This window comes from Sinocyclocheilus rhinocerous, unplaced genomic scaffold (genome assembly GCF_001515625.1).
Source record: "Sinocyclocheilus rhinocerous isolate Xijiao unplaced genomic scaffold, SAMN03320098_v1.1 scaffold60, whole genome shotgun sequence".
NCBI lineage: Eukaryota > Metazoa > Chordata > Actinopteri > Cypriniformes > Cyprinidae > Sinocyclocheilus > Sinocyclocheilus rhinocerous.
In genome coordinates this window covers 327,697-345,727 of record NW_015656173.1, presented here as the reverse complement: position 1 = coordinate 345,727, position 18,031 = coordinate 327,697, and the positions used below count along the sequence as shown (strand labels likewise).

The following is an 18,031-nucleotide window of genomic DNA, read 5'->3' as shown; positions in this document are numbered from 1 at the left end:
GTAAGACACCAGTCCAGTCTGTGCTGAAACGCCACTATCAATCAATCGTGGGAGGGGCCTGTCTGTATGACGTCACACAGACAGGCATCGGAGATCAGCTTGATTTGAGAAAGGGGTAAAGATCTGAGCAGATTAAAAAATTTAAGGGTGTTTTTTTTTTAGGGTGGTTGTGTACACACACTGCCAACACACATTTCAGTTCAAACAACTTGTAAAAGTGCATGTAGCATCCTATGACCCCTTTAAGCATCTTATCAGTTTACAAACATCTTAAAAACAGGTAATTCACATACAACTAAGATAGCATTAATATCATTAACATCTTATTTGTTTGCAAACATCTGATAAATCCTAAAACAAGCTAATTCACATGTAAATGAAATCAGTAGCATCTTTGTTTAAAAATATCTTACTAACATCTCAAACTTCTTAAAAAGAACTAATTCATGGAATTGAAATTATTCATTTGTTCATAAATTTTTGGGAAAAACTGCTGAATGTTGTTCTTACATCCAGCAAGTAATGTTTTAGCAAATGTACTGCTGAATAAATACACAAAAAAAGTATTATTTTGTCAAAGAACAGTAAGTAATAAACTAAAACTAAATTAATGACACTTTGACAAAAGTGACTGACCTAGCAGTTTTTAGTAATATTTTAAATAATGAAACAAAATAAATAATAATTTGACAAATGTAACTGCGACCTGAAATGTAAAATACATACATTAATAAATAAATACATAAAAATACACACATAAATGAAAAAAAAAAAACTTATGAAACTGAAATCATCTAATTTATTCATAAACCTCTGATAAGCATCTTAATAAAGAAATTACATTAACATAAATAACATTATAAAACATCACAATATAACATGACAAACAAACAGCATTTTAAATACATGAATGACTAATAAATAACATTATAAAATAAAATAATAAATAATGTGTTAAATAAATAAAGCGTTCCTGTGGCTCAGTGGTAGAGCATTGCGTTAGCAGCGCAAAAGGTCGTGGGATCAATTCCCAGGGAACACACATACTGGTAAAAAATTTATAGCCTGAATGCACTGTAAGTCGCTTTGGATAAAAGTGTCTGCTAAATGCATAAATTATAAATTAATTAAATTAAATAATAAAATAATAACATCACAATAAAATATTATAAAACAAATAAATTAATTAATAAACTAACATGAAATTGAAATCATTAGTATCTAATTTGTTAATAAACATCTGAGAAGCATCTTATAGAAATGATTGATAAAATAAATAAATCAAATAATCTGAGGTCATTAGTGTTTGTAAACCACACCCCCTTTGGCCATTACATACACACAGAGCAAATGAGTGCAAGAAAGAAACAGGGCAGGGGGCAGAAACAAGGAGAGAGAACTGTAAACAAACTGACCTTTACAGAAAGACGGACACAAAAGAGATGAAAACATAAAGCATGCAACATGAAGAGATGAAAACAAGGGAGAATATAAAGAGGCAGAATGAGAGGAAAAAGGACAGAACGGAAAGAGCGTGAGCCCAAAAGATCTTCCTCATCTGCAGGCTGGCCACAGAGAGGTTTTAGCCAGTATGAAAATATTGATTCTGCAACTCTGTGGCCCCTGAGGGCTGTGCTGGGTGCTTGTGATGGGGCGACGGGAACATTTCTATTTTTTTACATTTAAGTTTTTCATATATTATTTATATTCGTTTACATATTAATATAAATATATAGTGTGTGTGTGTGTGTGTGTATACATACATACATACATATACACATATACACATATACATACACACATATATATATATATATATATATATATGTATTACAGCCTTATTTCAAATAACGAAGTTAGTTTTTGCTAAAAATAAACAACACTGGAACTTTAGTATGATTGATATATTGTTATAGTTTTTGTTCAGATTTTGAATGTAATTTTTTTTCACTTTAATTTTAGTTAGTTTGTTATTTTGTTGTGTGTTTTTGGCATTTATATTAGTTTTTTTTGATATATCTATTTAGTATTTACTAATGATTTATTTGTTGTTTACTTTTTAATATATTTATTTCAATTTTTTAATCAGCTGTATTGTCCGCCATGCAAAAATAATAATAAAAAAAAAAAAAAAAAAAATCTGATTGCATAAATTAGATATCAAGTGTTGCAGAGCAAGTTAGAAGGAAAAGTTTAATATTTAGGATTTAAGTTTTTTTATTTTTTTGTCAGTGCATTCGAACTCTTATATGTATGTTTCTTCTCACCATGATAGTCTTTGTAAAGCGGGTTGGTCTCCTCTGAGCCTTTGAATGATTCCAGAGCAATGGCTGTGTCACTCAGTCTGATTATTCGGCCCATTACGGCTCTGTTCTGAGAGAGTGAGACGGGAAGAGAGAGAGGACGAGAGAGACAGGAAATACATGAGAAGTGCTGGGTACAAGCACATGTAGGAACATCTAGAGCAATGCTGAGAGCATCTCTTGCTAATTAAACCCCTCCTAACGAGCACGGGTTATATTCCTTTTCCTGTGAGAACTGAATTAGGTCATAATTTTCTCCGAAAAAATTAAAAATTAAAAAAATTAAGCCTCAGCTTACAAAACTACCCAAGATATCAGCAATTTCCATTTTTCCAGTATCCATTTTATCAATACCACTCTCTAAGATGACTGAAGTCTTTAGCATTAGCACAGGATTGTTTGCATTTTAGAGATCATTGATGTCCATTTGAGGTGTAATTAAAAAGTTTGGTGTCAAAAAAAGGGTAGGCTCTTATGACTTGGGCAAGTAATCAACCACCTAGCAATCAACAATGTTCAATGCAACAAAATTATGTTTTAACATTTTGGATAAGCACTTGCATCAATCATAGCATCCAAACTGGTATTATTAGATTGTCTTTAATAAGGATATTAGCTGTACTACATAATGGCACCTCTGTAAACTGCTGCCTTTGGTTGCGTCGTGTAACATTAAATCCATCGGCTCAGAGCAGAACATACGTTTGCTGCTCAAACACATGCTCTCCAAATCTGTCCGTCTCTCTTTCTCTGATCGCACGACTCATGCAGTGTCACCATACGGCACAAATCTGGACGAATGTAAGCATAAAGCCACATCAACTCAGAGAAAGATCCAGAGATCCCATCCACATCCAAGTCAGAGAAAAGACGTCTCGCCTATTAATGCTTTCATTCCAAAAATATCTGCTGTTAAATGGTTTAAAAATCTAAAGAAATCTAAAGCATTTCAAACATGTCTTTCAGCTCATCAAGGTTTTGTGTCACATATGAACTATACAAGCTTACATTTCATTCTTTGAAATGGCCTGTTTTGGACTGGCTCGTAATGCATTTTTGGTGATGATTTTAATGGGAAACTAGTGCTGGGCGGTATACCGGTTCATACCGAATACCGGTGTTTATTTTTGTTATGATATGAATTTTTAAAATACCACAATACCGGTGTATGTCACATAAACAACGTTCGGAACGCGACACTGTTTGAAAGGGGTCCCTTTTCACTGTTGCACTGTGGTGAGGGAACAGCTGTATGTGTTACTAAACGTGAAAGTTCTCATGATAGTAAAATAGGGCATTCTAAGTCAATATACTGCAGTATTTCCTCTCAATCAGTAGAAAATATGGTTAACACCCGGTCATGCATGAAAAAAAAAATACCGTCATGTACCGTGAAACCGGTATAATTTTGAAAAATACCGTGATATAAATTTTTGGTCATACCGCCCAGCACTATGGGAAACATTTGGTTTAATTCTGATAAACAGATTAAAATGTGGTAAAAACATGGTAAACAGATCAAAGTATGATAGAACGGGCCAAAATATTTAATAAACACATAATGGGCTTGGAAAAGAAGTCATGAAAACCTCTGACCTTGACCTTGCCGATATGAAGCTCATGGGTAAAACTGAACAAACACAAATCAACAATTGCAAAGACACTCAGGCCAATACAGATGAGAAAATAAGTCAGTTTAAATTATTAAAGAGCAAACATGCACAAACACATAAAAATCTGTTGAGAGCGCCGCCTCCTGGCCACAGACAAATACAAAGTGCCTTCAGAAAGGAGGGAACACTCCAGAGAAAGACAGAAAGATAAGCCCGATGTGAAAAATTTATCTCTACACCACTCGTGAATATTTCATACGCTCCCTCTCTGTAGCAGCTGACGAGGCCTAATGCAGTTTTCATGCATCCGTGTCCTTTCTTTTTTTCTTTCTTTCTCTTTTCATCCCTTCCTCTCATCTACAGTGGACTTTGAGAGCATGCGTGTTCGTGTACACAGCCGTGACCTTTTTCCCAAATCTAGCATAGAAAATTGAACCCAAGCAACTGCGTTAGTGACACAACATCACACCAATGCAAGTAAACAAAACAACAAAAAATGCAACTACAACAGTTGAGCCAACATACTGAAGGCTCAAGTCAAGGATGGTGTTTAATAAAGCAGACAGCTTAAAGAAAGTTAGTGGAAGATACAGTTTTAAATCTACTGCTTGTGTTATTTATAATTTAAAAAAGATACTAGGAAACACTGTGTGTAGTTGAATTGGTTAGTTTTCTTGACGCATGATTTTGGCCATTGTAATAAATAAATAAATAAATTAATTAACTAATTAAAAATACAACACAGAGATGGATATAAGGATATAAGGAACAATACTTCTGTGATATAAAAAAATGAGAATCAATCTTTGATTTAGCTATGTTCTGAAAATAATATTTTAAAAAGTAGCATATGTAAAGAAAAACGTATAAATAATATAAATTTAAGGTCATTTAAATGTAAATATTACAGGTGCAAAGCAAAAAAAAAATCTAGGAATATATTTTGCTTATGTTTAATGATACACAAATATAGACCAATTACATTTTATGGGAAAATCTTTATTAATAGATTAATCTAATTAATAGATTTTAATATGGCAAAAGGTGTGTCCATACTTCAGTCTTGTTGGTGGCTCAAAGTATGATCTTTGAGAATTAGGAAATAAAATATTCAATAAAGAATACACAGTGAATGTGTAAACATTATGAACAATGAGTCTTTGCTTTCTGCCAATTTGGACACAGATTTATAGGCCTACTAATTGACCTGCTCTACAAGTCACATCGAAAGGCTAACTTTAGCCACGATAGTTGTTCAGCTCTTTCTTTAACTTCCTTCAGGTCTCCGAAGCGGTCATTCTTCAGACTGATAGACCGGGTCTCCAGGGTCCTGACCCAACAGCGGCTGTAACTGTAGGTGTGTGTTCTAGTGGACTATGGATATTTGAGCAGAGATTGATTAAAGATTCAGATGGACTGTGGCTTTAGTCTCATCAGAGGAGGCTTTCAATGCCCGGCCCGTTCCTGTTGAGATTTAAAAAAAAAAAAACATAACAGGACTTTTCATTTCAAGTCACATCCTATGGACTTCAGATGAGGTTCTAATGCAAATAATGGAGGTTTAACACAACAGCACAAGAGTTGACCCCAAGTTTAGTAGTTAAAGCAAAAATCTTCACCTTAAAACATTCTGTATTTACTGAAAGGTCTATATTAGTTTACATCACATCTGTTCCACAAAACCACATTCAAACCAATCACAGCGTTTACTCCATCACCTCCACCGCAGAAAACCACTGTGTGCCCCCCAGCCTCCCTGAGAGGGGTTTTAGCACTTTGTCTCCAAACGGACAAAGAACAGCGAGATCTTGTCTTTTGAAGCGCTCTTAGAGCACAGCGGCTGTGGCCTGACTCTCGTTGGCTAATGGTGGCACAAAGAAAAGGGCCTCTCAGGAACCGAGAGACGCTGAAAGACAGAAGCGCCCAGAAAGACTCGAGACTGACCATTGGCTGGCTGAATGCAAAGTTGAGGGCCTCAGACAAAGAATGTGGGTTCACGCGCCAATGAAGACGCTCCTCTGAAGGCCAAACATACATGTACTCAAACAGATACACACACAGGCCCACTGAACCCCAGCCAAGCGGAACCTCATTCACACAATGGAGGGGGGTCGACTCTTTGACTCCGGCTCATGGGGCGATGATGGTGTGCCAGGGTCGACAAACTTATGGTGACCTCAATGCTGGTCCATGTGACTGACAGTCCAGTTAAAAAAAAACCTAAAAAGGCTGTTCTGTGGGATTAGTTCTGGAAGTCGATGGTGGAAAAGTCTATCTTGCATGATAGCAAAAAACAAAACTACAACAGATACCTTTTTTGAAGAGTGCCTGTGCAAGACCCGTCGCCAAAATACGGTTGTGAGTGGTTACCAAGGTGTTGCTAGAACAACCCTAAGTCTCTATAATATCCTTGTGCCTCAATATTGTGCTCTTCCTTCAGTATAAGTCTATGGAATTTTGCAGGTTTGACCATCAAAAAGTGAGAATCTTATTGCTTAGAAAAGATAGAGCTCATCTGTCCTTAAAAAGCAGCATGATTTAAAGTATCATTTGCATCCCTAGTTTAATACTTAGGGTTAAGATTTTAACATCCCTAAACCTCAGTATGAGTAATAGCCCTAGCAAACACCACAGATAAAAAATGGGGAGGGGATGCACTGCAATACAGTAGCTGAAGAAAAATATGTATCCAAATAAATGCAAGAAAGACAACCAATCACAGTTCAGTGGTTAGATAGATAGATAGATAGATAGATAGATAGATAGATTTGATCAATTTAATGCATCCTTGCTGAATAAAATTAATTTCTTAAAAAAAAAAAAAAACAGTAGTGTAGTTGTAAAATGTAATAACACAAAATTCAAAAAATTTATATCAGCATTCAAGGGTGACTTTCAACCATCAGTCTCGAAAATAAACCTGAACAAAGGATTTATATGAACACACTGAGAAACTATCCGATTAATAATACCTGTATGAGGTGGGATGGTACGGTCACCATGGCGACTGAGAGTGATGTGCGTAACAGGCCTCGGAGGATGTAGAGAAAGGTTGTGAGGGCGTGGCAGTGGGCGGGGTTATCCTTACAGCACACATCATCCCCCCACAGCACTGATCCCAGAGAATGGATACCCAGCCGCAGGACATTCCGAACCTTAGACTACAAAAGTGCAAAAAATAAAATAAAAGAGACAATCACAAAAAAATGAGAATTTCAAACAACAATGCATTCTTTTCGAGACAATCTGGATATGTACAATACATGTGATCAAATCCACATCTGGCTTGTGCAATGAATATTTCATTAAAGCACTGTAGGGTAAACCATGGCATTATATTTTATGTATAATCATTTTCTATTCTTAACTGTTTTAAATTCATTTTAAACTTCTTAAATCCATTTTAAAATCATTTTCAAAGTTTTTAAATTCCTTGTTTTATTGTTGTGATTATTTTTTTATTATTATTTTCTTTTCTTTTACGTAAAGCACTTTGAATTACCATTGTGTATGAAATGTGCTATATAAATAAACTTGCCTTGCCTTGGCAAACTTTGTGTTCAAAAATGCATGAATGAATATCTTAACAGTATTTTAATAAGTGCACCTTAATTTACAAGAGAAACAAGGAGAAACCTGTAGTGTTGCATGACACTTATTTACAATAATACATCAAATGATACTTACATTTTTCCCTACAGTGTTTATAACTCTATAACAAGTAATTCTGCATCTAAAACAAGTGAAATATTGTATGATTTAGAAGTAAATTTACACGAAACAGTAGTGCTTGCAATGCAGCAAAAAACAGTGTTAACGTTTTAGGCAAGTTTAAGATTTAGGATTTGATTCTGTATAAAATGTTGCATCAGAACCACATTAATCTTTATTGTTGTCGTGATACTGGGCATTCATTGTCTTTTCTGTCTGCTGTGCATTAAAACCAACACATAACATACATTTTGTGATACTTTTGCACTGCAAAGACAGCTATGGATAGATTAATGGTGGAATAAATTTCATATAAATGCAAGAAAGACAACCAATCACAATGAAAAAGTCTATCTCCTGTTGTCCTCTCACATCAAAATCCACTGACAAATTTGTTTTGGACTGTTTTTGCTTGTAAACAGTGCTTGATCTGTGCATATTTCTCTCCTGATTCAGACAAGACAACTTTTTCACTGAAGAAAGCAATATTATGTATAGAGGACTGGTATTTTATCCTGAAGCAACGGTTTGAAGTTAAAAACTTTCATTATGGAGGTGTTTCTAACACAAACACAGCTTTTCACTCCACAAGACATTAACTGATGGACTGGAGTGGTGTGGATTACTTGTGGATTATTGTGATGTTTTTATCAGCTGTTTGGACTCTCATTCTGACGGCACCCATTCACTGCAGAGGATACATTGGTGATGTTTCTTCAGATGAAGAAACAAACTCATCTATATCTTGGATGCCCTGAGGGCGAGTACATTTTCAGCTAATTTTAATTTTTAGGTGAACTATTTCTTTAACTGTTTGTCTGTGCTTGTTGTATTAATGAAAGTACACTTAAATCACAAACAACACTTAATCAAGCAATTTACTTAATCAATCAATTAGAGACTCTCAACAGGACATGATTAGCCATTGTACAATTTCACATTTATACGCTCTCCATAATGAGAGAGGGAGAATGGTGAAAAGCAAACAAAACAGTGCCCAAATAGTATGTCATACATAAGTGTGCAATGACTTGTGTAACTAAGTCAGTAGTGGAATCCTGTCTGTAGTGAAAAGCCTTTTGTCTGTTGGAGTGAGGGTCATGTACCTATCAAACAACTTGAATCAATGAAACAAACGGCCCAGCCAAGACCACTCAACAGCACGGTCAAACGGAACACGATGGTCAAAAGTGATTGGACGACATCTTCCAATCAGGACAGTTGCCTGACATGACCACAATGTGGCTGTCAACATAAGAGCCAAAATGTCTGCTTCCAACAACTGCCAGGAAATTCTTGGCACGTTATTCGCCAACATCAGCCAAGCTAAGGGGCCATGGGTGAGAGATGTGCCCTCTACAGTGTACAAAGTCTGACAGAGAATTGAACCTTATTCACAAACCATCAAAGACCAAAGAGCTGATTCTGAACCTGCTTAATAAAGATCGAGAGGACACCTCAGACCAGAACAACTAGATAACTGGCACGGTGTGACACCAATACAAGTTTCAGATGTCTCAAAAATGCAGGGCAACTTCATATTTGCATATTTATGAAGATGTGAAAAAAAAATTAGATCTTCATTTTACCAGCACTTTCAGTTCAGACCTAGGTTCCTATAGTCTTTAGGAAGCCTTTCCCTTTCAGTAAAAATACACTTTTTGGACAAGCTGCAGACTTACAAACACAACAAGTTAGCTAGTGTAGCAGTCAAATTAACTTCAAGCATATCAAAAAACAAACAAACAAACAAACAAAAAAAACTGATCATTTTTTAAAAATTGAAAATGTAATAAAAAAAAACTAAATTTTAATAAATCCATTAAAATAAATGTAAATAAATCATTTTAGATTAAAATGTACACACACACACACACACACAAATAAACAAAGGGAAAGATAGAAAGTTATTCCAACAACCTTTTAACACTCTCAAAAATGATTACAAAAAAAAGTAATTAAATGCACAAAATGTTTAAAGTTCTTATAATGTTTTAAAACATTTTAAAATAGTCTCAGGGGACAGAAAGGTTCCCCTAATGCAAGAATTTCCCATTTTCTTCTTCTTATTGTTTCTTATTATTGTACATACGGTTCAATCTTTATATTGTGAATAACCAATTAACCTGCTCACATCTTTGAAATAGAGAAAAGGAAGCTAGATATCTTAAACCAGCTGAAAATAGCCATGGTGTTGAATTGTCTACCGCCCTGGTCGTCCTCCTCACATCAGCCTTCGTCCACTGACAATAAACAGTAAAGTTAACATCCTCTACACCGTCCAGCAATCACAAGCATCTTAAGTTAAATAAACCTCATTGTTTGACTGTGTTTCCAAAGTGTTTCTTGGGAGTTGAGCTTGACGTTTCCACAAAGAGGGTGTTCCTAACTCACTGGCTTCCTCCTTCCCTTCGGCCACACTCCAGCTTTTTACTCCTCACACTCTTTCCCCGCTGTGTGCATGAGAAAGATGATATGCTTATAACCATTTCTGATGGTAACATGAACATAAAAAAAACTAAAATAATGAAAACAAAAACAAAAACATAAAATAAAATAAAATAAAATAAAATAAAAAAATAGGTTCATTACTGATTTTACCAAACCTACCATGACCAAAAAAAGGTTACGGCATTTTATTCAAACTTTATAGGGCATTGCAGTCATAGCTAGAATTGAGTCACCATTCTGACAAACGTTTTAGTCAGTCTCACTGTTGCCCTGTTTGCTCTCATTCTGAGCATTCTTGCCTTTGTGCCCATGTTCTCTCAACCTCATCACATTCCGCGACCTCTGCCAACAGAACGGCACTGTTTGATGATGTAAGCACTTAATCTGTCGGTTGACTGACAGTGGATCGAGGACTTCCAGGGTGAGGAGCCTGAGGTGTCCATCAGTGCCACGGATTAAAGGAAAAACACTAAAGTGCAACGATCAACAAGAAAGAGCTAGCACAAACAAGAACAGAATAAGATTTGATTGGGAACTTGATTCGGTCAAACTTTAAACTATAGTTTAAAACAGTTTAACTACATTGGAAACAGTTGAACTTGAAATAAAATTTAGTTTTTTGACATTTTCATTTAACACCATTATTCAAAATTATTCTAAAGGTTAATTAAATTTTATATGTTGTCAAACTATATGTTTCATGTCAGTGAAAGGTCTATGCTAAGAATAGAATATTCAAATAAGAAAACTTAAGCACGTAACTATAAAACGTACTGGCCTCATGGCAAGCAAAAAAAAAAGGGGCATCATCTAAGATGCATGGATGTATATAGAGACTTTGTTGAAATGCTGAATGTAGGTGACAATGGGTGCCGGCTTTATCAGCGGCACCCATTCCATTGGTGAGCAAGTGATGTAATGCTCAAAATTTCTCCAAATATGTTCAGAAGAAGAAACAAATTCATATACATCTTGGATGCAAATTTTTGCAGTTAGATTGAAACTGAAAGAGAGAAAAAAAAATATTTTTTTTTCTGGAAATCTAACAAAACTGTACACTGACATACTTTTCTTGTCTTTAACTGAACTAGAACTCCATTTAACAATTTTGTTTAGTACTATTTTATGTATTATTTAGTTTTATTACCATTTCCTATATTAGTAGAATTTAGCACAAGAACAAGCAATTTCTCTTTTTTTAATTAATTTCTTGTTGGGCTGACATAAGCCTACAGTGAAACTAAAAGATGTGTAAATAGAAAATAAATCTCTAAAATATAAAATAAAGTAATACAAGTGGTTTTAAAGACTCTGAAGTAAATTTATTTCATTTAATGAAGTAAACTTAATTTAATAAACTCATAGGCCTGTTTACATAAGCTGACACAAAATTTGGTCAGGAGATCATCTCTGGAGTTCAGCACATGACAGAAGCCACATTAGAGCCACATAAAGTTGGAAACTGATTAAAAATAGCGAGTGTATCCTCAAGCGGCCCGGTCCCAAGAGCGGCTCGGCAGATGCAGTGCTGATGTGGAAGTCAAGACAGAGGCTATCATGGGGCCGTTTCTGAGAGGGGCCCCCAGAGGGGCCGAGCTCCCCGGCTTCTCAGTAGGAGCTAATGAATATGAACAGACAGAGGGCATATTGCCCAGTGTCTGTCTTGGCCTGTTTACCACAAAACTAATAGGACTCAGCTTTAAGGAAGAGAAACCCAAGGGAACCCATCTCCCTCCTGAGAGCGATTCGAGCACAACATGGGATATAACTGACAACTGAGGATGAGATGAGAAAAAGAGGAATAAAGGTGGAAAGGAAAAGAAAAAAAAAATAAAGACTTTATATTTGAAGCTCTTTTCGATTTCCTAATTATCACAAGCTACGAAAGCCACACTATAAAGGAAGTGAAAGCACAGACAAAATCAGGCAACAATTAGCCAACCGAGACCAATCAATGAAACAACAAATTAAAGGTCTTGTAAAAACACTGCCTGCGGCAAAACGCTTTCATTGTTCCAGAGGTGTGAATGACAGGGTGTCTGTTAACTGTGCATTTCATTATAGCCTTTTTGGTCAGTTCAAAGGGATAGTTCACCCAACAATTGTAATTGTGTCATTTATTCACCCTCATGTTCTTCCTAACTGGTATGACTAACTTAATTCTGTGGAATGCAAAAGATGTTTGGGAAAATGTCTGTAGTAACTGCTCTTTATTCATACAATGAAAGTGGATGGGGACCAGGGGCTGTCAAGCTCTAAAAAAGGACAAAAATAACCATAAGTATGATAAAAGTAGTCATTTTGACTCATACACTCATATATTTCATGTCTTCTGAAGCCATATGACTGAAATTTAAGTCACTGTTCATGGAAATAAGGCATTTTGGTGCGATTAACACCTTTTTTTCTTCTACAAAAGAAAGAAAATTTCATGGATTTTGAAAGACATGAGAGTGAGTACATGATGGCAGTATTTTCATTTTCCGGGTACTATTCCTTTAAAGGGGACATCGGATGCAAAATTCACTTTTACGTGGTGTTTGCATATAAATGTGTCTTAGAAGTGTGTGGACACAGCCCACCCTACAATGATAAAAATCCATTCACTCCCTTTTTTTTAATTCCCAAAAAACCTAAACAGTCTCAATTATCAAGCGGTTTTGATTTTCTGAGCAGTATGACATCATACTGCTCAGGCCCCGCCCACGACCGCTGACGGACTGTCCTGAATTAGCATATCTCCGCCCTCAGACAGTTATACGCTGTCTGCCATTTTTTCCGCGCTCGAGCAGCTGTAGCGACAACAATGTCTTGTAAGCAATGCAGGTGTTTTGTAGTTGGATGTAAAAGTGAACATAAGAGTCTTAATTTTAATGTGCCACCGAATAAACAAAAAATGGAAGAGAGGGGTGGGGTGAGCAGTAGCTCATTATCATTTAAAGAGGCAAATGACAAACAAATGACAACCAACCTGTGGTGTGGATCCATCAAACCCTTCTTTCCGGATGACCGTCTGGATGGACTTTAGGAGAGCATGATAGGGTGATGGTAACGGACTGAAAGAGCATGAGAGAAGAACAAAATATACTTATTTTGAAAGCTGGATAAACAAATATGCTGAGAGGCTGAAAAGATTGCAAATTGAGATTGTAGATGCAAAAGAGACTAAGCTAGTTAAAATAACCACCAACCAAGCAGCCAGAAAACCTAGCATCATAGAAGCAACTTTGATGATGGTGATTTTAAAATAATTATTTGATTAAATAAATTCCATTCATGCCAATGTAAAACACTGTGCATTACCATTCAATAGTTTGGTCAGTAAGATTTTTTTGTATTATTTTTGAAAGAATTTACAATGTTACAAAAGTTTTCTTTTCAAAATAAATTCTGTTATTTTGAACTTTCAGTTCAACAAAAAATCCTGAGAAAAATGTATTCGTTTCCACAAAAATATTAAGCAGCACAATCATTTTCATCATTGATAATAATAATGTTTCTAGAGCAGCAACTCAGCATATTAGAATGATTTCTGAAGGATCATGTGACACTGAAGACTGGAGTAATGATGCTGAAAATTCAGCTTTGCATCACAGGAATAAATTACATTTGAAATTATATTACAATAGAAAATGGTTATTTTAAATTGTAATATTTCACAATATTACTGTTTTACTGTATGGTTGATCAAATAGGCTAAATGCAGCTTTGGTAAGCATAAGAGACTTCTTTCAGAAACACTAAACAATCGTACCAACCCTAAACTCTGAACCGTAGTGTATATTATATATACTTCTACTATTCTCTTTATTTTCAATGATAATCAATCACAATTATCATATTTTAGAATATTACAGTAATTTTTGTCAAATTAATGCAGCCTTGGACAGCATAAGTGACTTCTTTCAAAAATATTTTTAAAAAATTGTACAGACCCCAATCTTTTAAAGGGTAAAGTAAGTGTAAAATGTAATCACATTTTACATTTCTCTTTTTTATTAGACGTTTAATCTAAAACAACAAGTATGGAATTGCAATTAATCATACCAATTTGTAATGAGTCATAATTGTAAGTTTCAAAGTTGACACAGAAACACAAATGTGCAAACAAATGATAGCTTCAACCCATTTTTTTTTTTTTTAAGTTTATTTGTTTTTCTTATGCAAAGGTTCAGTTTCAGGAAAGTGCTTAACTGTGGACGATTATGATTATGGATTCATAACAGGTCAAAAGCTGATGATATCGGAGTACACTTCAATTAAAACCACTAATTGTTGTGGCATATGCTGCCGTCATAAAGTGGGATTTGCTTTGATATCACAAAAGCCTGTTGACATCGGCAGTAACCCTGGCAACTCAGCCACGCATGTAGACGCAAGGAAATACATCACTAATTAAATCAAATGAAATGAAATTAATTAAACACTTTGGCACCTCTGTCAGCTCCGGGCGCTCCCCCTGAGGCCTGCGGTGAGTCTGAGTGTGCTGAAACCGTGTTAACGGGACAGTACTTCTGATCCCAGTGACACAGCGCTTCTATGTTAAATCAGGGGTAAGATGTGCAACTCATAGCAAGGCAGGTCAAAGCACTTGACCTGCTCTGCATTGCACATTTTGTCTTTACTTAAAGCTGCAGTCCGTAACTTTTTTTGGTCCTCCGGGCGTGTCACAGCCTTTCAGAGCTGCATTTATTTGGTCAAAAACACAGTAAAGACCATAACATTCTAAAAAATTATGCAAATTTAAAATAACTGTTTTAATATATTTTAAAATGTAATTTCTTCCTGAAAAACTGAATTTTCAGCAGCCATTACTCCAGTCTTCAGTGTCACATGATGAACAGAAAGTTTAAAAGAACAGCATTCATTTGAAATAGAAATCTTTTGTAACATTATAAATGTCTTTACTGTCACGTTTGATTAATTTAATGCATCCTTGTTGAACAAAAGTATTAATTTCTTAAATAAAATATATTATTATTGACCCCCATTTGAACAGTAGTGTAATTTCACGCTCTGAAGCCACCTCACTGATTTGCTCCTTAATGGGGGTGAAACACGTGTTTCCCTCTTTTGATTAAGACCTGGGGAGGTAGGGGTGGCGGCAATCAAAGAGGACACGCCCCCATTGTGTCCGAGACAGAGACCGCAGCAGCCTAACAGAGCGTGGTCGCTTAAGGTGCCGTCCGTAGAGGATAATGGCCGACAGGTGAGCTAATTAAGATCACAGTGATGCGAGCGAGAGGGGGACCAGAGGGGCGCGTGGAGGTAGCATCCATCTTAAACAACAGGCTCCGCTTTCACCTGGAGAGCAATTTGTGCCAATTACGCCACGTAGTGAAACGGAGAAATTTAACAGTCTAGAAACGGCATGGGGCTTTTTATTCTATGAGCTGTGAAACGCAGAAAGACAATGAGGGTTTTTTTGTATCTCAAGACATTTGGTTGTCGCTTAAGCTTGCTGATTAATTGATTTCTTTGAAAGGGATAGGAAGCCTTTTTCTACATCTGATTCTGCCCCAATTTGTTATTTATAGCAAAATCACCAAAATAGGCTCAACGAAAAAAAAAAAATATTTAGGCCAAAACTCAAAAAAAAATGTACCTATACAACTTTTATTCCTCTTCTCACAAATTATGATTACGGGGTAGATTATCGATTACTAAAAACACATTTCCATGCGGTTCCCTGCACAATACTGTGTTATGACCTCAAAACACAATGCATGATTTGTAAACGAATACATTTGACATCTGCAACACAAAACCAGCTCCATATGGTTTCTTTTATAGTAAACTTGCTCGGTAGCTCACCTGGTACAGCACTGCAATGCCGAGCATTCGGGTACGATTCCCACTAGTCAAGACACTCAATAAAAGAACTCAATGACTTATAGAAACAAGCTAAAATGGCATAGCTGCTTCAACAAATGCATTTTTATCTTTTAGGATATGTCCCCAAAACCTTCAAACTGGCTGTTTTTAAGCCTCTCATAAAAAAAAAAACACAACTTGACCCCAAAGAACTAGTTAATTACAGACCGATCTCGAATCTCCCTTTTCTGTCCAAGATACTAGAAAAGGTAGTATTCCTCACAATTATATTCTTTCTTCGAGGAAAAATGGTATCTGTGAGGATTTCCAGTCAGGATTTAGACCGTATCATAGTAATGAGACTGCTCTCATTAGAGTTACAAATAGGGCTGGACATTTCAATATCAATATATATCGCAATATATATTTTTTAATAACGGTAATATTAGGGATGGGGAGTCGACTCCAAAAGAGTCGATTCCTCGACTCTGAATAGCCCTCGAGGCGGAGTCGACTCCAGCACTGGAATCGACTCTCGGTGTCGACTCGGAAATCGCTGATGTCTTCACTGATTCTCAAATCCCTATATAGTGCATGGCAGTTGAGTGCTATATATCAGCAACGAGTGAACGAAATTAAGCGAGGATCCGTTTGCAGTGCAGTCTGTGTGCGGTGCGTAACCTATGCGGTGCAGAAGCAGCACGGGCTCAGTGTGCTTTATTTAGTGTGCTCAGTGCGCTATGATCCGTGGCTGTTTACCACCATTATTTTGATTTCAAATTCGAATTTAAAATTTTTTTCTCTCTCAACATAGTGATCATCTTTTCACACATACATTCACATGTAGGCGCAATATTATTAAATGCATTTTACTTCTGTACTGATTTACTGTACTTGATTATATATTAAGTTTATATATTAAGATGCTCAAGCAAGGGACCCTTTTCACAAGACTGTGATGATGCGTTTAACGGTCATCAGCATCGTAAATCCTCTAAAGTTTTTCATATTTGTATTTTTTAAAACATGTATGTATATTTATAACACTATTCTTTGTATTGTATCACCTTTCCATTAAATTACAAAAAAAAGTTAATGCTAATGCGAGGGTGTTTCTAATGCAGAGTCTATGGGAGGGATGGTAAATTTGACATCGTTCTCTCTTCTGACTGCCGTTATCAGTCTCTCTCAATTGTTTTCCTTTTATTGAACGTCATGAAAACACTATCGTGGAGTTTTTGCTATTTGAGCAAATGGGAATGCAAAAAATATATTATACTCTCTCATTCACTGCTCTTCAAGTTAACCCAACTATGACGACTTCCGCTGCTGAGAAACCCGGAAATGTGAAAAAGGACCAGTGGCAAAACATGTAAACAAAGCCTACAGTCTAGTTTTCTTACGTTAAGGTAGTAGGCTATCACAATTTTAAATTAATACTTACCATTTTTGCATTTACATTACAAGTAACCCTGCTGGTCATAAAAAGAACTCCACGAGTGCCATCGGTTACCAAGTTTATCTAAAAGTTTATGGTGCTTTTCCCATATAGCTAAAACTATTTTAATTAGTCTATATGCATTTATGGTGCAATTATTACATTTTGTATCAATCCATGTACATTTTTAACGTGAGCAATGCCCTGTCACTTTAATTCAGCGTGTGCAGCACAGCAAAAATAAAATAGACTCGGTACGGGAATGATCGCTGCGATGCTGCATATATGTACCACTCGGAACGCATCGAGTGAATGCTCAACAAAAGCAAATGCTAAAAAAAAGCACGCACTGCAAACGGAGTATGTGTGAAACAGGTGTGGAATAGTAAATTTAGTTTGTATTTATACATGCTTCTGTGACAGCTTTGTATAATTGATGTTTTGTTATGCAATGTTAGCCTATTTTTAATGCAATCAATAGCCTATAGGCTACATTTGGTTTTCCATAGGCTATTCAATCATTAAAGGGGTCATATGATGCGATTTCAATTTTTCCTTTCTCTTTGGAGTGTTACAAGCTCTTGGTGCATAAAGAAGATCTGTAAAGTTGCAAAGACTAAAGTCTAAAATCCAAAGAGATATTCTTTATAAAAGTTAAGAGTCAACCACGCCTACCTAAAACGGCTCGTTCTAACACACCC

At 35.9% G+C, this 18,031-nt stretch overlaps 1 protein-coding gene across 1 annotated transcript in view; it reads right to left on the bottom strand.

Moving 5' to 3' along the window:
• Positions 1 to 18,031, bottom strand: part of LOC107719792 (elongator complex protein 4-like) — a 67,255-nt gene that overhangs the window by 33,751 nt on the left and 15,473 nt on the right. Inside the window, 3 exon segments of the mRNA XM_016527306.1 lie at positions 2,268 to 2,373; positions 6,889 to 7,077; positions 13,050 to 13,134. Of these exon segments, the coding sequence (XP_016382792.1) occupies positions 2,268 to 2,373; positions 6,889 to 7,077; positions 13,050 to 13,134 (380 nt within the window).